At 37.1% G+C, this 22,525-nt stretch overlaps 1 protein-coding gene across 1 annotated transcript; it reads left to right on the forward strand.

Moving 5' to 3' along the window:
* Positions 1 to 14,815: 14,815 nt before the first annotated feature.
* On the forward strand, positions 14,816 to 15,760 carry LOC126061114 (olfactory receptor 151-like). Its single transcript, XM_049857459.1, has one exon. It carries the CDS (start codon positions 14,816 to 14,818, stop codon positions 15,758 to 15,760), a length of 945 nt encoding a protein of 314 aa, XP_049713416.1.
* Positions 15,761 to 22,525: the final 6,765 nt, after the last annotated feature.

A 22,525-nucleotide genomic window follows, 5' to 3' on the forward strand; every position in this document is an offset into this window, starting at 1 on the left:
GTACAGTTTGCCCCATTCAAGTACATGAAGTCAACAGAATTTAACATGTTTTCAAACTACACTTTGTTTTGCAAGAGCCAGAAACTTCCCAATACATTGTGTGACTAAGAAACCAATATACAGATTCTCTCATTCAAGTAAATGAAGTCAAAATAGTTTTTACCTGTTATCAAAAAACACTTTGTAACCAGACATTTCGTGGGTTGACACCTACAATTAAGAACAATCAAGGAAGGGGCAGTGAGTGTCGAGTTTCCCCACCCCTTCTTTCTCTCATTCTTCTTAGACTTCTTAACTTTAGATTTGGGAGCGTCTCAGGGCAATGAAGCCCCTCGGCCTTGAGGATGGAAATCTATCTTAACCAGTCACTCTAATTCATTAATGCAACTTCTTTAAAAATACCTATTTGTAGAAACTGACATTTTTACAAATGACATAGCAAACTAGCCGATGTGACTCACTTATAGGCAAGAAAAATCTTTTTGATTTACAGTATTTTAGAATAGAGTTAACCCTAAATCTCTTTATTGACTAAAATATGATTAAGATAGTAAATGTTCTCATAGAAAAAAATACAGTTTGTGATACTTGCCCAAGTATGATCTCCATACATTCTGTGAATAAGAAGACAATGTACAGTTCTTCTGAAGTATGTGAAGTCAAGAGAGTTTTACTTTTTTTCAAAGTATATTTTGTGTTACAAGGATAAGAAAATTCCCAATATACTGTAGGAATTAGAAACCAATATACAGTATTTCTAGGAAACCCTGGTGGCATAGCGGTTAAGTGCTACGGCTGCTAACCAAGAGGTCAGCAGTTCAAATCTGCCAGGTGCTCCTTGGAAACTCTATGAGGGCAGTTCTACTCTGTCCTATAGGGTTTCTATGAGTCAGAATTGACTCAATGGCAGTGGGTTTTTTGTTTGTTTGTTTTATACAGTATCTCTCATTTGAATAGATAACATCAAAAGAGATTTACCTGTTTTCAAAAAACACTTTGTGTTATGAGGACGGGAATGTTTCCATTACATTCTTTGAATGTGAAAACAATGTACAGTTTTCCCCTTTCAAGTACATGAAGTAAACATAGTTTTACATGTTTTTAAGCTACATTTTGTTTTGCAAGAATGGGAAACTTTCTAACATATTATGTGAATTAAAGACCAATATACATTTTCTCTCATTAAAGCAGATGAAATCAAAAGTGTTTTACCTATTTGGGTTACTGGCATTGGTATGGTCCCAATACATTCTGTGAATGAGAAAACAATGTCAGTTTCTCCCTTTTAAGTACATTAAGTCAAATGGGTTTTACATGTTTTCAATGTAAACTCTGTACTGCAAGGATGTGAAAGTTCCCGACACATTCTGTGAATGGGAGAACAATGTATACTTTTTCCCTTTTAAGTACCTGAAGTAAAAAGAGTTTTACATGTTTTCACAGTAGTCTATATTACAAGGAAGCAAAAGTTCCCAGCATGTACTGTGATTGGGAAAACAATGTACAATTTCTCCCATTCAAGTACATGAAGTCAACAGTTTTATATGTTTTCAAAATATACTCTGAATTGCAAGAATGCAAAAGTTCCCAATATATTCTGTGAATGGGAAACAATATATACTTTCTCTCATTCAAGTAAATGAAGTCAAGAAGTTTTATCTGTTTAAAAAAAAAAAACTTTTTATTTCAAGCCTGGGAGTGTTCTCAATACATTCTCTGAACAAGAAAACAATGTACCCTTTCTCCCATTCAAAAACATGAAGTCAAAAGTGTTTTACATTTTATTGTAAGAGTACATTTTGCCTTGCAAGAATGAGGAAAGTCTCAATACATTGGGTGAATGAGAAGCTAATATACAGTTTTTCTCTTATTCAAGTAAATGAAGTCAAAAAAGTTTTACCTGTTATCAAAAAAAAATAATTGTGTTTCAAGCAGTTTCTCTCTTCAAGTAGATGACATCAAAACAGTTTTACCTGTTATCCAAAAATACTTGTGTTACAAGTATGAAAATGTTCCCATACATTTTTCGAATGAGAAAACTATAGAATTTCTTCCATTCAAGTAGCTGAAGTAAAAACAGTTTTACCTGTTATTAAAAAAACATTTTGTGTTACATGCACAGGAATGTTACCAATACATCCTGTGATGGAGAAAACAATGTTCAGTTTCTCCCATTCAAGTACATGAATTCAACGGCATTTTACATGTTTCCAAACTATACTTTGTTTTACGAGAACAGTTAAGTTCCAAATACATTGTGTGACTGAGAAACCAATGCGCAGTTTCTCTCATTCAAGTAGATGAACTCAAAATACTTTTAACCGTTGTCAAAAAAAAAAACAGTTTGTTTTTCAAGCACAGTCATGTTCCCAATACATGTTGTGAATGAGAAAACAATATACAATTTCTCCCTTTCAAGAACATGAAGTGAGCACAGTTTTATATGTTCTAAAAGTACACTTTGAGTTACAAGAATGGGAAGTTCCCATACATGTTGTCAATGAGAAAAAATATATGTAGTTTTTTCAGAGAAGAAAATATTCTTTCATGGTTACTACAGTGGGGAAGGAGGAAGGGAGAGGAGTATTCACTAATTAGATAATAGACAAGAACTATTTTAGGTGAAGAGAAAGATAACACACAATGCAGAAGAGGTCAACACAACAGTAATAAACTAAAAGCAACAAAGTTTCCTGAATAAACCCAAAACTTTGAAGGCCAGGGTATCAGGGGAAGGGGCTTGGGGAACATGGTTTCAGGGGACATCTAGGTCAATTGACATAATAAAATCTATTAAGAAAACATTCTGCATCCCACTTTGGAGAGTGGCATCTAGGGTCTTAAATTCTAGCAAGCAGCCATCTAAGATGCGCCAATTGGTTTCAACATACCTGGAGCAAAGAAGAATAAAGAACTCCAAAGACACAAGGTAATTATGAGTCCAAGAGACAGAAAGGGCCACATAAATCAGAGACTAAATCAGCCTGAGACCAGAAGAACTAGATGATGCCTGGCTACAATCAATGACTGCCCAGAAGGAGCAGAGAACCCCTGAAAGAGCAGGAAAGCAGTGGAATGCAGACCTCAAATTCTCATAAGAAGACCAGACTTAATGGTCTGAGACTAGAAGGACCCTGGAGATCATGGTTCCCAGACCTTCTGTTAGCCGAAGACAGGAACCATTCCCAAAGCCAACTCTTCAGACAGGGATTGGACTGGACTGTTAGATAGAAAATTATACTGGTGAGGAGGGAGATTCTTGGATCAAGTAGACACATGAGACTACGTGGGCAGCTCCTGTCTGGAGGGGAGAGGAGAAGGCAGAGTAGGACAGAAGCTGGCTGAATGGACACAGAAATAGAGGGTGGAAGAGAAGGACTGTGCTGTCTCATTAGGGGGAGAGCAACTAGGAGTATATAGCAAGGTGTATGTAAATTTTTGTATGAGAGACTGACTTGATTTGCAAACTTTCATTTAAAGCACAATAAAATTTAAAAAGAAAAAGTGAAAAAAAAACAAATATGCAGTTTTTCTCATTCTATCATTCTACTAGAGGTTTCAAAATAATTTCACCTGTTATCAAAAAAAGTACTTTCTGTTTCAAGCACAAGAATGTTCCCAGTACATGCTGTGAATGACAAAACAATGTACAGTTTCTCCCATTCAGGTATATATAAGTGCCTTTTTACCCACAATTTGTTAACCTACTAGTAGTCATGGTTGGTTCTCTCCCCACCCCAATCAAATATTTGAAGAATGGCATCTCAAAAAATTAAATTTACATTTTTCTTATTTTTTGTGCAGATGAAAATTCTTCCATATGTTCTCAGACTATTTTTTAAATCTTTTTTTTGTGTGTGTTCTAATTATGTGTCTATGCCTTTTGCCAGTTCTTACTGTTGTGTTGTTTTGTATTTCCCTCCACAGTTTAAACCAATTTAAGTATACTATAATTTGCACATATAAACTTCACCTATTTTAAGTTAAGAAATTATTGAGTTGTAATAAATGCATATACCTACCTATGTAAATACTACAGTAAAGATGCAAAACATTTCCATGAATCCCAAAAATTTTCTCATGCCTGTTTGGAGTCTATCTCCACACCCAATTCTAGCCCCAGGACACCACTGAACAACTTTTTGTCAATACATTTTAATTTTTTATAACTTTATATAAATAAAATATATCATTTTATCATAGTTCTCCATAGAAAAGGAGACTTTCTCTTCCCCATAAAATGGACTTTGACTCTTTGTCAAACATCAGCTGTCCATAGGTGGATGGATTTACATCTGGGTTCTCAATTCTGTTCAGTTGGTCTACCTGGCTGTCATTGTACCAGTGCCAAGCTGTTTTGACTACCATAGCTGTATAGTAGTAGGTTGTTTAACCAGGTCTCTTTCGTTTCCATATAAAGTTAGTGATTAGTCTTTCCATCTCATTACAGAAGGCTGTTGGAATTTGGATCAGGATTTCATTATATCTGTAGATTGCTTTGGGTAGTATTGGCATTTTCACAATGTTAAATCTTCCTATCCATGATATGGAGCCCTGGTGGCACAGTAGTTAAGAGCTTGCCTGCTAACCAAAAGATTGGCCATTCTAATCTACTAGTCACTCCTTGAGTCGGAATTGACTCGAGGGCACTGGGGTTTTGGGTAGTCACTCTTGGAAACCCTATGGGGCAATTCTACTCTATCCTATAGGGTCACTATATGTTTCTTTTTTATGATTTTTTTTTTTAAATCCGTGAGTATGGTGTGTTTTTCCATTTATGTAGGTCTCTTTTTGTTTCTTGCAATAGTGTTTTATAGTTTTCTTTGTATGCCTTTTAAGTCTCCAGTTAGATTCCTAAGTATTTTATCTTTCTGAGGGATATTATAAATGGTATTGTTTTATTGATTTCCTTTTCAAAGTTCCCTTTTTTGGTGTAGAGGAATCCAAATGATTTTTGTATGTTGATCTTGTACCCTGCCACTTTGCTGAATTCTTCTATTAGTTCTGGTAGCTATCTTGTAGAGTTTCTGGGACTTTCTATGTTTATGATCACATTATCTGTGAATAGGGATAGTTTCACTTCTCCCTTACCAATCTGTATACTGTTTATTTCCCTTTCTTGCCTTATTGCTCTAGCTAGGACTTCCAGTACAATATTGAATGAAAGTGGTGATAAGGGTGTCCTTGTCTGGTTCCCATTCTCAGGGGAAATGATTTCAGTCTCCCTCCATTGAGAATAATGTTGGTCTATTGTTCTGTATATAAAAAAAGAAAAAAAATACGTGGCCTTAATTACTTTGAGGAATTTCCCTTCTATTCCTATTTTGCAGAGAGTTTTTATCAAGAATTGGTGTTGGTCTTTATCAAAAGTCTTCTGCATTTACTGAGATGATCCTGTGATTTTTGCTCTTTGTTTTATTTATGTGGTGGATTATGTTGATTGATTTTCTAATATTGAGCCATCCTTGCATAACTGGTATGAATTCAACTTAGTCATGATGTATAATTTTTTGATATGCTGTTGAATTCTATTGGCTAGAATCTTATTGAGAATTTTTGCATCTGTATTCATGAGGGATATTGGTGTATAATTTTATTTTTTAGTGATGTCTTTTCCTGGTTTTGTTATCAGAGTTATGCTGGCTTGATAGAATGAATTCAGGAGTATTGTTTCTTTTTCTATGTTCTGGAATAGTTTAAATAGTGTGGATGTCAACTCTTCTCTGAATGTTTGGTAGAATTCTCCAGTGAAGCTGTCTGGGCCAGGGCATTTTCTATTGGGAGAATTTTTTTACGACCTCTTCAACTTCTTCTTTTATTATTAGTATGTTGAGATTTTCTACTTCAGTTTGTGCTAGTTTGGATAGGTAGAGTGTTCCTAGAAATTTATCCATTTCTTCTAGGTTTTCAAATTTGTTGGTGTATAATTTCTCATAATATTCTGTTGTGATACTTTTTAGTTTAGTTGATTCTGTTGTAATGTCACCTATCTCATTTCCTATTTGGGTTATTTGCAACTTCTCCTTTTCTTTTATCAATTTGGCCAGTGGTTTGTCCATTTTACTGATCTTTTCAAAGAATCAATTTCTGGTTTTAATGATTATTTCAATTCTTTTTGTTTTTCTAACTCATTTATTTCTGTTCTAATCTTTATTATTTCCTTTCTTCTGGTGTCTGTGGGCTTCTTTTGCTGCTCTTTTTCTATTTGTTTGAGTAGTAGGGCTGAGGCATTGATTTTGTCCCTTATTTTTTGATGTGTGTGTTTTCCTTTAATTGTTTTTTCATGCTTTCCTTTAAGTCTTTGAGGATGCTTGATACTGCTTTTTTAAAGTCCTTGTTGAGTGCTTCTGTTATCTCTCCTTTCTTGGGGTCAGTTACTGTCCCTTTATTTTTTACTTTTGCATGGTCCATCCTTTGCTACCTCTTCATATGGTTTGTGATTTTCTGTTGTTTGGGACAGTAAGCTATTTTACATTGGTAACTCTGTATATTAAATTCTTTCCCTTCTCTGACAGAGACTGGAGAAACCCTGAGAGTATGGCTCCCGGACGCCTTTTCAGCTCAGCAGTGCGGTCACTCCTGAGGTTCACCCTTCAGCCAAAAATTGAACAGGCCCATGGAACAAAACAAGACTTAAGGGGTGCACCAGCCCTGAGGCAGGGACTGGAAGGCAGGAGGGAACAGGAAAGCTGGTAATAGGGAACCCAGGGTTGAGAAGGCAGAGTGTTGACATGTAGTGGGGTTGTTATCCAATGTCATACAACGTTTGTACTGTTTGATGGGAAACTAGTTTGTTCGGTAAACCTTCAGCTAAAGTTCAAGTAAAAATAATAATAGAATAAAAATTATTTCCCTTCTCTAGGGTTTGTTCTCCTTCCTTTTTATTATTATTATTCTTTTAAAATATTGAATGTTGTACTTCTCTGCTTCAAACTCTAGGCTCATTTAGGTTCATCTGCTGTTGTCTCTTGCCTATTGGTCTCCCAGCCTGGGGTTGCCAGCCATCACTGTTTCACCTCTAGGTTCCCTGAGTGGAAGTTTTGGCCATGTCACTTCAGCATCAAACTCTGTGAGTTGTAGAATTTGGTGTTGTTGCCTTCCCATCATATATTGGAGACACTGGCCATATTATTATGAGTCCAGACCCCCTACATGCCTCTAGTATCTGTCCCCCATTAGGGATTAATAGTAGTCTCTGACTCCTTCCCACAAATATCCCTCCCTCTGAGGACCAACCATACAATTCTGACACTAGGCCCCCTGCCCAAGAGCTACAGCTGTCACAGATGTGCCACAAGAATCCTCTCCCAGGAGTGTTGGCTGTACTACACCAGACTAAGAGTTCTACCTTGGAAATAGCTGTTGTTGCCAATTAACCACAAGTCCCAATAGTTAATAACCTCCCATACATACTGTGCTTACTTCATTGCTTCTTCCAGGGACTCATAAGAACTCCAATTCTCACTATGCTTGCAAAGTTGCCCTGCCCCTGGTCTGACAGATCAGTTGTTTCAGCCCATATTCAGTTACTCTCTCTGTCCTGGATGTGAGTGCTCTAGGACTCAGGTCTGCACTCTGTTCACTGTGAAGCTCTTTCCTGGGATTCCCTGGTACTCCAATACATGCTATGCTCACCAAGCTGCACTCTCCCAGGTCTGACTGCTCAAGTGTTTCAGCCCACACTGCATCCATCATGGCTTTCTGCCCTTGACCTGAATGGTAATGTACTGTAAAATGCACTGCACTCACTGTATTGTTTAGTCTTTCCCAGAACTTACAGGCACACATCTGTCTTGGAAGAAGTACAACAAGAATTCTCCTTGGAAGCAAGGATGGCAAACCTACATCTCACATGTGTTGAACAAATTGTCAGTAGGGATCAGTCCCCAGAGAAGATCATCATGCTTGGTAAAGTAGAGGGTCAGCAAAAAAGCGGAAGGGATTCAACAAGATGGATTGACCAGTGGCAGCAACAAGAGGCTCAAGCATAGCAATAATTGTGAGGATGTCACAGAACTGGGCAGTGTTTCATTCTGTTGTGCATAGAGTTATTAACAACAACAATAGCATGGGCACTCCAATCTGTGCTGTGCTCATTCTGCCCCAGGTATAATGTACCTTGAGCTCTGAGTGCTGCTCCAGACCTGAGATCTCTGCTCAAGGGCCACAGCAACAGTAACCCCAAGATAACTGTGCTGGGCAGGACAGGCAGGGTGGGGTGAGGTTGCACAGCAAGCCTCTATTCACTCATTGTCTGTATGATATCTTTCTTCTTGATTCATTGTTCTATTTGACTCTCCAACCCTTTAATTGATATCCAGGGTTATGAGATTATAGATTTCATAAGTTTTTGCTAGTTTTCTCCTGGATTTGTTTTAGGGGAACTGGGGCATGTGACTGCTTACACCACTGTCTTGCTCTGCCTTCCCCAGGGACAATATTTTGAATGACAATAGATTTTTTTTATCAGAAACCATGGAGGTCAGAAGAAAGTGACACTATATTTTTCAATTCCTGGGGGGGGGGGGAATAATTGTCTACCTAAAATTCTATACCCTGTAAAAATCACTTTTAGAAATGAGGGGCAGATCAAGAGATTTTCAGATGACAGTGTACTAAAGGAATTTGTCTCCATCAGACCTACTCTAAATGAATAGCTAAAGGAAGGTCTTAAAACAGAAAGGAGGTAATAAAAGATGAAAACTTGAACCATCAGGAATGAAAAAAGAGCAAGACAAAAAGTAAAACAATGGAAAAATATAATAGACTCTCTTCCTCTTTGGTTTTTTAAATTATGTTGGTCACCAAAAGTAAAACTTACAATATTGTCTGATCCAGTAATTATTGTGTGTAGATGAAATATTTAAGATGAATATATATAAAGGGTGGAAGATAAAAGCACCTAAATGGAGAAAAAGTTTCTACATTTAACTCAAAGAGGTGAAATATCAACCCCAAAACTCCAGTGGCTCAAGATGAAATATGTATATATATAGTGCAATGTCTAGAGTAGCCACTAAAAAAGACAAAAAGAAAAGAAAAAAAAAACAGTTACACTCAAAAGCACTATAGATAAATTGAAATAGAACACTAAAAAATGTTCAGGTGACCTATAGGAAGTCAGGGAAGGAAAACTTAGAGTTGAAAAGTAGAGGGGATAAGCAGAAAACAAATAATAAAATGGCAGAACTTACCACTAACATATTAGTAAATTTTTGTTGTTAGTTCTCTAGTTGGCACCTACTCATGGGGCATTATTTATAACAGAGCACAAGATTGCTCAGTCTTGTGCCATCATTATGATCATTGGTATGTTTGATTCCATCGTTGTGTCTATTGTTTCAGTCCATCTCATTGAAGATGCCCCTCATTCTTGTTGACCTACTTTACCAACAATGATGTCCTTTCCAGTGTTTGTTCTTTCCTAAGTATGTGTCCAAAGTAAGCAGGCTGAAGTATTGCCATTCTCACTTCTAAGGCGTATTCTGGTTATATTTTGTCTAATGCTGATTTGATCATTCTTTGAGTGGTTCATAGTATATTCCATATAGCACAATATCACAATTTGAATGCATCAATTCTTCTGTCTTCCTTTTTTATTGTCCAACTTTCCCACATATATGAGGCAAGCTAAATTGTATTTAGATACATACACCATAAAACAAAATTAATTTTTAGAAAAGCACAAAGAAATACAGTGAGGGAACTATAGATTTTTTTTAAAAAAGCGGTGATAGAGTAATTTCACTAGGGAATACACAGAGCAAAAAAAAAAAAAAAAGAGCCTAAAACAAACTATGGTACATCCATACTATGGATACTACTTGGCAATAAAAAGCCATGATCTGTTGATATACCCAACTACTGAAATAGATATCAAAGGCATTATGTTAGTGGAAAAAGAAAAAAACTCAAAAGATTATTAACTGGATGATTTCCATTTATGTAACACTCTTGAAAAGGAAAAATTATAGAGATAGAGAAAATATTAGTGAAGAGAATAAATGGGAGAAGAACACAGACAGGAAGCAGTAAACAAGGAAATAAACAAAAATGATAGACTTTCTTGACTGAAAACTTGAATCTTAAATTGGAAGGGGTTATCAAGTGCAAAGAAAAAATAATTAAACAAGTAATCACATATTAGTTATAAACTCCAGGATTTATATACTTAGTTATAAACTTTAAGAACATTTTCTAAGCCCCCAGAGAGAAATAACATTATATCTGTAAAAGAATGAGAATTAGACTGACATCAGACTTCTCACAGCAACACCATGATCTGTTAGTCAGTATGGCAAAAGCTACAGGGTTCTGAATGAAATGTATGCTAAATCCAGGATTTCTTATCCAGTCCAACTATTATTTATGTGTGAAAGCAAATTAAAGTATTTGTATGCTTACAATGTCACAAATTCTACAGTTTTTAAAAAAATGTTAGTCAAGGATACACGACTATAATTCAGAAAAATAATGCATGACAGGCAGAAGCTGTTAGATACAGGAAAAGTATTGATTAAATACAATAAAGAGTAAAATCACCAGCCACATTATCTAAACATATTACAATGAAATATTTAATAAGTTAGAGAATATTTGAAAAAAAGCAGCCTTCTAAACAATTCTTCAGATTAAGGGGAAAGCAAAATCAAAGTTAAAAAACAATCAATCAAGAAGTGAGTGAAAAAGGAAACATTATTTTTTATTATAATCTAGGTAAGAAGGCCAGAACTGCCCCATGGGGTTTCCAAGGAGTGGCTACTGGATTCAAACTCAACCTTTTGATTAGCAGCCAAGCTTTTAACCACTGTGCCAAGAAGTTCCAAGATCAAGTCACAGTCTTAAGCCTTTTTATTGCACTATGCAAAGACTGAATATAAATTAAGCATTCAACTTCAGAAGGGAGGAAATTAATTTCCTTCATGAACATAGATAAAAATACTAAATGAAATATTATGCAAAGAAGTTTTAAAATTGAAAAAATCTATCCAAATAATTTACTACTCTAATAGACATCAATATGAAATGTGGTAAAAATTTAAAATCTAGATGGTAATATCAAAAATTCACAATGAACACCATCATAGTGACCTGCACATGGAAGAGTTGAACACTTTTCTAATGCAAGTGAATGCTAAAGTTGTCCTGAGACGATATTTGACCTGAAATTCATATTTTGAGTTTTACTGAATTCAAGGCTAAAACATTTGTATAAATAGGCCAAGGAAATCACTGAAATTATTTTTAGGATATTGGGTCTTATGTGCCAGAAACGTTACTTAAAAAGAAATATTGTTTTAGAGTTTAAAACCCTTTCAAGATCTGTGGGACAGAAGGTATCCCACCCAGTTTTATGCCTCTGAGTTCTTCAGAAAAGAGGTAGCCCAATTTTAATGCATTTAGGCTCAAGGTGGGAGACTTTTGAAATGTGTGAAACACAAGAGCACAGTTTTGGAGACTCATTTTTGTGTATTTTGAGCATTGTCTTAGGTGATGCCTCCAGATGTGTTAATTTTCTAAATTTTTAACAAGTTTGCCTTTATTTCTGTGAGATTAGCCCCCTGACTATGTCTCCAAGTTACTACGTTTTCCTGAGAATGTACTTACGGTGATAATAAGCTATTGGTGGTTTTCATTTAGTCATAATGGCCATTTTTCCCTTGACACCATTAATTGTTTCCAGGTGTTACTGGCTCCCTGCTTTTCTAGCTTCTGAATAGTAAATAATGCCTTTGTAATAAAGAATAAGCATTGCAGTGACACTTTTTTTTTAGAGATTGGAACTCCTATGAATTATTCTTATCCTGCGTTCAATCTTAGGGCCCAATCATTGCATCTACCAAAAAATCAAACCAAACCCAGTGCCGTCGAGTTGATTCTGACTCATGGTGACCCTATAGGACAGAGTAGAACTGCCCCATAGAGTTTCCAAGGAGTGCCTGGTGGATTTGAATTGCCGACCCTTTGGTTAGCAGCCGTAGCACTTAATCACTATGCCACCAGGGTTTCCAATCATTGCATCTACATGTAAGGAAATTGTGACTCTTAATATCCCCCCTTGAGACTCATTTATTCATTCCTCTGAATTTTTTAAATTTCTTTTTTTGTAAACATACGTTAATAGCTTATTGAAGAGTGATTATATTCTATATGCTCTATGGTTTATGAGAAACATTAGATAAGCAGAAGTAGAACAAGACTGTTAAATTAAAAAAACACAATAATTACTATTTTTCAGTTTAAATACTTCCTTACTAACTAATAACTACCATGAGCAGTTCCTAGTATTCCAGGGTAGCTGTTTCTGCTTCTTAGCCTTTAGGACTGCCAGAAGAAATACAACAAGAATGCTCCTTAGAAGCAAGGATGATGAGACTGCGTCCACATACATTGGACATGTTATCAGGAGGGATCAGTCCCTGGAGAAGGACATCATGTTTGATAGAGGGTCAGTGAAAAAGGGGACGCTTTATTTTCTTGGAGAGGATTGTTGTTGTTGTCAGGTGCTGTCCAGTCAGTTCTGACTCATAGCAAACCTATGTGCAACAGAATGAAATGCTGCCTAGTCTTGTGCCATCTTCACAACAGTTATGCTTGAGCCTGTTGTTGCAGCCACTGTGTTAACTCATCTCATTGATAATCTTCCCAGGGTTTCCTGATGACAGCACCAAAAAAAAAAATCTCGTTGAGTCGATTCTGACTCCTAGTGACCCTATAGGACAGAATAGAAGTGACCCATAGGGTTTCCAGTACAATGAGTTAAAAAACTAAAATGAGAGTTACTATGCTCTCCTTTAGGAGTACTCGCAGAGATGAAGGCTGGAACCTCTGCTCTTTCGAGTGAGAATACCTCACCAAAATGCTACCCTTCTGTTTATGATAATTCTACAATCATCTGAGATGGAAGCCCTTCCTCACTGCTGAATGAAGTTTTCTCCTTCCAAGATATAAGAGTAAATCTTTAATTGTAAACATTGAAAATGGCAATATTCTGGGAGTACCATTATTCTGGGTGCAAATATAACTCACTAATTGCTTTATTTCTTCTCAGGGGAATTTCACTTCTGAGAAGCTCCCTTGGACTTGTGGTCCTGGGAGAATACTGTACTCTTGCATCTCCTTGGAATTCAAAGACCTGCAAACAACAAATCAAGTGTTCCCTTCCTTATAAAAGACTTCTGAGGAACTGAGATGGAAGAGAATCTTATTATTGCCCACTTGAAGTAGAATCAGAAAGTTGTTAAATCTTAGAGCTGTAACAGAAATTAGAGATCTGCCTTCCAACACCATCATTTTATAGAAGATGAAAGGTGAATGGCTTCCAAAATGTCACACAATGAATTAGTGGCACTGCTGGAGCAGGAACACAGCTTTAGAAGTTATAAGAGAGGCTGTATTTGCTCTTCATTGTCAGTAGTTGCAGTTTGATTTCTTGAGGTTAGGTGTTAACAACATCACACCCTAACCACAGTCAGCAAGATTATGGACAGATAATGTTTTCCCATGAAACTATGTGAATTTATCTCACACTACAGGAGAGAACACTTGAATTTAGTAGGGGCAACAACTCTTCTACTCCTGGCAGCATTCAAGTAAGTACACAAATTCTGAATATACATTTACAAAACCATTTATAGTGAAATGGAAATACTTAAAAGAATAACAAACCAGTATTTTAATAAAGTATTCTAGGGCCAAGTAATAGCCAATTAATGTAGCTATTTCTTAAGCCATCACAACTGAAGCTGCAGGAAAAGAGTTTTTTGGTGCCTGAAGAATGTGCAGTGGGTGGAGATATAGGAAGTTATGTCTTCTTCTCTTCATATTTTAGTGCTTTCCTAAAATGCACTTACGATAGCCTCCAAAACTCTTCCTAAAAAGAATATATATATATTCAATGATCATATATATGCATAAAATGGAGCACTAATGCACTTGAATAAAAAAAAAAAGTCTCCAAGATTGAGAAGCATCTTAATTCAGAGCATCATGGCCCATACATTTCCTTTTGAGACTTAAGAATTTTGACTATAAAAATTTCATACCCATGCCAGTTTCTCCTTAAGGAGTGCTCTGTATTTCACAGGCAACAAAAACCCACTGTACACAAAAAGGCCCAACACTAAATCAGAAATTACTTTCTTAAGGCTTAATAAAACCTTGAGTTCCCAGCACCGAGAGCTCCAGCACTGTAAGATATAGTCCCAGTTCAATCCATAATTACTGCATTCCTCTTTCTCAGAGACACACATAAAATCTTCAGAGCATTACACAATTACTGGCATCTTTGTCCTATTGAGAAATTACCCTATACATTTAAAGATCACACTGTGATTATCTTTGTTTCTCTACAGTTTATTAGGGTCTTTAACTAAAAGTAACACAATCCTGACATGAAATATGCAATTTATGATCTTATTATTGACCACCTTTAAACTCTTTCAAGGATTCCTGGTGGTGCAATGGTTAGGCACTCAACTGCTAACTGAAAGATTAGTGGCTTGAAGCCACCCTGTAGCTCTGCAGTAGAAAGAACTGGTGATTTGGTCCTGTAAAGATTACAGCCTTGTAAACCCCATGGGGTAGTTTTACTCTGTCCTATATGGTCACTATGAGTCGACATCGACTTGAAGGCACACAACAACTATGACAAACTCTTTGGATTTGATGATCAGATTTTATGTTTCTTTTTTTAAAGTGTCATAAGACTAATAGAATTATTACTAATCATGGACAAATAACTTTCTTACTTGCTGTGATTCTTCTTTTTCCTAGTTTCACAACCCCTATTTCCTGAGGCCAAGCAAAAATGGAAATGGCCAAGCAAAACCATTCCACAGTGACTGAATTTGTCCTCCAGGGATTGACAGACAAACCAGAACTGCAGCTGCCCCTCTTCCTCCTGTTCCTAGGGACCTATGGGGTCACGGTAGTGGGAAACGTAGGCATGATCCTCCTCATCACTTTCAGTTCCAAGCTCCAATCTCCCATGTACTTTTTTCTCAGTAATTTGTCATCCGTTGATCTTTTTTACTCCTCAGTTGTTACCCCCAAACTCATGGGAAACTTCGTATCAGGACAAAGCATCATTTCTTACCCTGGATGTATGACTCAGCTTTTTTTCTTTTGTGTTTTTGCTATTGCTGAGAGCTACATGCTGACTACCATGGCTTATGATAGATATGTAGCTATATGTAGCCCACTGCTTTACAATGTCACCATGTCCCAAAAGGTTTGCAATGTACTGGTGACTGGGGTCTATATCATAGCATCTTCAGGAGCTATGGCCCACACTATTGTCATGACCAGGCTCTCCTTCTGTGAGGACAATATCATCCACCATTATTTCTGTGACATAATTCCCCTCCTAAAGCTCTCATGCTCCAGAGCTTACATCAATGAACTTCTGGTGATACTTGTAGGTGGATTCAATGTGTTAGCAACAACTGTGCCCATCATCATCTCTTATGCCTTTATACTATCCAACATCCTTCGAATACCTTCAGCTGAGGGCAGGTCCAAAACCTTTGGTACCTGTGGCTCTCATCTTACAGCTGTTGGGGTTTTTTATGGATCTGTGATATTCACGTATTTTAAGCCAGCATCCAACAACATGGCCCAACAGAAGGTGGCCTCTGTGTTCTACACCACAGTAATTCCTATGCTGAATCCTTTGATCTATAGCCTTAGGAATAAGGATGTAAAAAATGTGCTGAGCAAAGTCATGGTTATGAAGTATGGACCATGCCACGTTAAGTAGTCAGAACCACTATTAATCATTATAATAGTATGCTTCTTTCTTTTTCTTAAAATTAGCTTGTATTTCTGTTTTTTTAAATTAACATCCCATTATCAATCCTTTCACTAAAGCTTTCAGATGTTACCATTTTATTGCGGTCTGTTTACATACACAAACAGGGGTACACACACACCTCTAAACCTGAGAAAACTACCCAGGATAATATGATTCAGTAGGCCCTTGATGAGGCTCATGCATGCTTATTAAAAAAAAATTCCTCTTAGGTGAATCTGCATGGTACCATATCATTTCCAATTGGGAAAATCTTGGATAGAATACTTTTTCCTTTGGTTGTGGCAAATTAGCAGTCCTTCCCTTCTTTTTTTTTTTTTTTTTTTTCCCCTTCTGTCTTTCATAATTAGCTAGATAACACTAAGGGTAAATAGGATCAGGCTTGACTGTGACAGAAAATAATAATCTTAAATCTTGATCATGAACTTAATTAAAAAAATAATGTAATGGAAGGGGTGGGTCCAAGACAGCTGACTAGGTAGATGCCACCTTGGATCCCTCTTGCAACAAAGACTCAGAAAAACAAGTGAAACGATCACATACATGACAATCTAAGAACCCTGACCAACAAACATAGATTTAAAGAGTTGACCTGAGCGACAGAGACTGAGAACGAACAACCACGGGGAAGCAGTGACTATTTTCAGAGCCTGGAGCCAGTGTCCCAGTCAGGAAACCTTGGCGCCGGGCTTTGGACTGGGCGCAGGGGAGCTGAGCACGGCATCCTGAGCTGGCACAAACACAGGGCGCAGCCCTAACCCCCTGAACTGACCTCAGGGGAAGCCCAGCCAGTGCATGCAGGCAGCGCAGCAACGTGGCTGACAGGAGGAGAGGTCACCGGGAGGCAGCAAATGGTTTTGGAGCAGGGAGTGCGGCATCCCTGCCAGGGAACCTTGGCGTTGGGCTTTGGACTGGGAGCGGAGGAACTAACCACAGCTTCTGAGACAGCTCAAGCAGGGGACGAGGGCCTGACCCTCAGGGGCAATCTCTACCCAACCAGTGCACACAGTCGACGACGTGCCCCTCAGGAATCTCAGATAAAATAGTCATCCTAACCAAGATAAGTAACTTTGGCTATATTCCAGGGTGCTACTCTCTCCTATTTATCTGAACCCTCCCCTCCCCTTCCTAGGCAGCTTCATTAACATTGGAATTTCCTGAGCCAGAAAGTAAACTGCTCTGTGTTTTTTCTTTCTTTTGTTTTCTTTTTGTCTTTTCCTAACCCATTCTCCTGGCCTGAGAGAAGCAACTACAAAAAACCCACAGACCAAAAATCCTTCCCTAATTGGACTAAAAGCACAGAACCAGCTCCAGATAAGCATATGTGATCCACAGTCTTGGGCTTTCATCCCTACAAGGAGCAAGGTGGCTATTATAATGAAAAGGCATTTCTGATAGGGATCTGACTGCAATTGTTTTAGCGGATTTACTGGAAAGACAAGTTTCCCAGGTCTGATATCTCTGCATATTCAACAGAGCCCTCACTGACCCACAACAGGGAACTGAGGGCTGATGCTCCCCCCAGACCACCTAGCCTCCTGCCTTAGGGGACTAAGGAGGGTGATACCTACCAATCTGTAGAGGTACTTGCATTGGGGGCCTAAGGTACAGCTGCAGAGCTCACCCACCAAGGTGCTTTAGAAATAGAGACACACCTACCTTACTGACCCTTGGGGGAAGCCTGTCAGCATCTGGCCCCCCTGGAGTGAGAACCCCAGCTGCTACTCGAATCTGATGCACACAACTATCACCACTACTTCTCGAGGTGGATAGGTGACAGTCTGCATCACACACTTGATGACCCCAAATCAGATTCTACTCAAGAATAGTGAATGGACTCAGGCTTATATACCTGGTAACAGCCCAAACCAGCTGGTAATAGGACATAAGTGAGTCAAGGGCTACAACACTCAAGACAGCGCAATCTAGTAGCCCATCCAGGTATGTTGAAAGAAAACAAAACAAGATAAGACTCAGTGAGCAAATACAGAATAAATCACTACAATATCTTAGTGATGGCTTGGAGACAGCAGTCGATATCAAACCACATAAAGAAGCAGACCATGATTGCTTCTACAACTCCACAAACTAAAGAATCAAAATCTTTCCCAAATGAAGATACAATCCGGGAATTGCCATATACAGAATATAAAAAACTAATTTACAGAATGCTTCAAGACATCAGGGATGACCTCAAAAATGAAATAAGGCTATCTACAGAAAAAGCCAAGGAACACACTGATAAAGCAGTTGAAGAACTCAAAAAGATTATTCAAGAACATAGTAGAAAAATGAATCAGTTGCAAGAATCCATAGAGAGACAGCATGTAGAAATCCAAAAGGTAAACAATAAAATTACAGAATTAGAAAACGCAATAGGAAGTCAGAAGAGCAGACTCAAGCAATTAGAATGCAGACTGGGAGATCTGGAGGACCACGGAATTAACACCAACATAGCTGAAAAAAAATCAGATAAAGGAATTTAAAAAATGAAGAAACCCTAAGTATCATGTGGGACTCTATCAAGAAGAATAACTTGCGTGTGATTGGAGTCCTAGAACAGGGATAGATAACAGAAAACACAGAGAGAATATTGAAGATCTGTTGGCAGAAAACTTCCCTGACATCATGAAAGACAAAAAGATATCTATCCAAGATGCTCATCAAACCCCATTTAAGATTGATCTGAAAAGAAAATCACCAAGACATATTATCATCAAACTTGCCAAAACCACAGATAAAGACAAAATTTTAAAAGCAGTCAGGGAGAAAAGAAAGGTCTCTTACAAAGGAGAATCAATAAGAGTAAGTTCAGACTACTCAGCAGAAACCATGCAGGCAAGAAGGCAATTGGATGACATATATAGTGCACTGAAGGAGAAAAACTGCCAGCCAAGGATCATATATCCAGCAAAACTCTCTCTGAAATATGAAGGCAAAATTAAGACATTCACAGATAAACACAAGCTTAGAGAATTTGCAAAAACCAAACCAAAACTAGAAGAACTATTAAAGGAAATTGTTTGGTCAGAAAACCAATCATATCAGATACCAGCACAACACAAGGTCACAGAACAGAACATCCTGATATCAACTCAAAGAGGGAAATCACAAAAACAAATTAAGATTAATTAAAAAAAAATGCTCAAAACGGAATCATTGACGTCAATATGTAAAAGATCACAATAATCAAAAAGAGGGACTAAATACAGGTGGCATAGAACTGCCATATGCAGAGGGATACAAGACGATATAGGACAATACAAGTGAGGTTTTTAATTAGAAAAATAGGGGTAAATATTAAGGTAACCACAAAGAGGTATAACAACTCCATAACTCAAAATAAAAACCAAGAAAAACGTAACGATTCAGCAAACATAAAGTCAAATACTATGAAAATGAGGAAAACACAAGTTACGAAGAAAAACATCTCAGCACAAAAAAAGTAAGTGGAAAAATGAAATCGTCAACAACACACATAAAAAGGTATCAAAATGACAGCACTAAAAACTTATTTATCTATAAATATGCTGAATGTAAATGGACTAAATGCAGCAATAAAGAGACAGAGAGTCTCAGACTGGATAAAGAAACACGACCCGTATATATGCTGCCCACAAGAGACACACCTTAGACTTAGAGACACAAACAAACTAAAACTCAAAGGATGGAAAAAAATATATCAAGCAAACAATAAGTACAAAAGAGCAGGAGTAGCAATATTAATTTCTGACAAAATAGACTTTAGACTTAAATCCATCACAAAGGATAAAGAAGGACACTACATAATGATAAAAGGGACAATTGACCAGGAAGATATAACCATATTAAATATTTATGCACCCTATGACAGGGCTGCAAGATACATAAATCAAATTTTAACAGAACTGAAAAGTGAGATAGACACCTCCACAATTATAGTAGGAGACTACAACACACCACTTTTGGAGAAGGACAGGACATCCAGTAAGAAGCTCAATAGAGACACGGAAGACCTAATTACAACAATCAACCAACTTGACCTCATTGACTTATACGGAACTCTCCACCCAACTGCTGCAAAGTATACTTTTTTTTCTAGCTCACATGGAATATTCTCTAGAATACACCACATATTAGGTCATAAAACAAACCTTTGCAGAGTCCAAAACATCAAAATATTACAAAGCATCTTTTCAGACCACAAGGCAATAAAACTAGAAATCAATAACAGAAAAACTAGGGAAAAGAAATCAAATACTTGGAAACTGAACAATACCCTGCTCAAAAAAGAATGGGTTATAGAAGACATTAAGGAGGGAATAAAGAAATTCATAGAATGCAACGAGAATGAAAACACTTCCTATCAAAACCTCTGGGACACAGCAAAAGCAGTGCTCAGAGGCCAGTTTAAATCAATAAAAGCACACATACAAAAAGAAGAAAGAGCCAAAATCAGAGAACTGTCCCTACAACTTGAACAAATAGAAATTGAGCAACAAAAGAATCCATCAGGCACCAGAAGAAAACAAATAATAAAAATTAGAGCTGAACTAAATGAATTAGAGAACAGAAAAACAATTGAAAGAATTAACAAAGCCAAAAGCTGGTTCTTTGAAAAAATTAACAAAATTGATAAACCATTGGCTAGACTGACTAAAGAAATACAGGAAAGGAAACAAATAACCCGAATAAGAAACGAGAAGGGCCACATCACAACAGACCCAACTGAAATTAAAAGAATCATATCAGATTATTACGAAAAATTGTACTCTAACAAATTTGCAAACCTAGAAGAAATGGATGAATTCCTGAAAAACACTACCTACCTAAACTAACACAATCAGAAGTAGAACAACTAAATAGACCCATAACAAAAAAAGATATTGAAACAGTAATCAAAAAACTCCCAACAAAAAAAAAAAAAGCCCTGGCCCGGATGGCTTCACTGCAGAGTACTACCAAAGTTTCAGAGACGAGTTAACACCACTACTACTAAAGGTATTTCAAAGCATAGAAAATGATGGAATACTACCTAACTCTTTCTATGAAGCCACCATATCCCTGATACCAAAACCAGGTAAAGACATTACAAAAAAAGAAAATTACAGACCTATATCCCTCATGAACATAGATGCAAAAATCCTCAACAAAATTCTAGCCAATAGAATTCAACAACATATCAAAAAAATAATCCACCATGACCAAGTGAGATTTATACCAGGTATGCAAGGCTGGTTTAATATTAGAAAAACCATTTATGTAATCCACCATATAAATGAAACAAAAGCCAAAAACCACATGATCTTATCAATTGATGCAGAAAAGGCATTTGACAAAGTCCAACACCCATTTATGATAAAAACTCTCAGCAAAATAGGAATTGAAGGAAAATTCCTCAACATAATAAAGCCAACAGCCAACATCACTCTAAACGGAGAGAGCCTGAAAGCATTTCCCTTGAGAACGGGAACCAGACAAGGATGCCCTTTATCACCGCTCTTATTCAACATTGTGCTAGAGGTCCTAGCCAGAGCAATTAGCCTAGATAAAGAAATAAAGTGCATCCGGATTGGCAAGGAGGTAGTAAAATGGTCTCTATTTGCAGATGACATGATCTTATACACAGAAAACCCTAAGGAATCCTCCAGAAAACTTCTGAAAATAACAGAAGAGTTTGGCAGAGTCTCAGGTTATAAGATAAACATACAAAAATCACTTGGATTCCTCTACATCAACAAAAAGAACATCGAAGAGGAAATCACCAAATCAATACCATTCACAGTAGCCCCCAAGAAGATAAAATACTTAGGAATAAATCTTACCAAAGATGTAAAAGACCTATATAAAGAAAACTACAAAGTACCACTGCAAGAAACTAAAAAGGACCTACTTAAGTGGAAAAACATACCTTGCTCATGGATAGGAAGACTTAACGTAGTAAAAATGTCTATTCTACCAAAAGCCATCTATACATACAATGCACTTCCGATCCAAATTCCAATGTCATTTTTTAATGTGATGGAGAAACAAATCACCAACTTCATATGGAAGGGAAAGAAGCCTCGGATAAGTAAAGCATTACTGAAAAAGAAGAAGAAAGTGGGAGGCCTCACTCTACCTGATGTTAAAACCTCTTATACAGCCACAGTAGTCAAAACAGCCTGGTACTGGTACAACAACAGGCACATAGACCAATGGAACGGAATTGAGAACTGACATATAAATCCATCCATATATGAGCAGCTGATATTTGACAAAGGCCCAGTGTCAGTTAATTGGGGAAAAGACAATCTTTTTAACAAATGGTGCTGGCATAACTGGATATCCATTTGCAAAAAAAAGAAACAGGACCCATACCTCACACCATGCACAAAAACTAACTCCAAGTGGATCAAAGACCTAAACATAAAGACTAAAATTATAAAGATCATGGAAGAAAAAATAGGGGCAATGTTAGGAGCCCTAATACCAGGCTTAAACAGGATACAAAACATTACCAAAAATGACGAAGAGAAACCACCAACTGGGAGCTCCTAAAACTCAAACACCTATGCTCATCTAAAGACTTCACCAAAAGAGTAAAAAGACCACCTACAGACTGGGAAAGAATTTTCAGCTATGACATCTCCGACCAGTCCCTGATCTCTAAAATCTATATGATTCTGTTAAAACTCAACCACAAAAAGATAAACAACCCAATCAAGAAGTGGGCAAAGGATATGAACACACACT

The sequence above is a fragment of the Elephas maximus genome, chromosome 17 (genome assembly GCF_024166365.1).
Source record: "Elephas maximus indicus isolate mEleMax1 chromosome 17, mEleMax1 primary haplotype, whole genome shotgun sequence".
Classification (NCBI taxonomy): Eukaryota; Metazoa; Chordata; class Mammalia; order Proboscidea; family Elephantidae; genus Elephas; species Elephas maximus.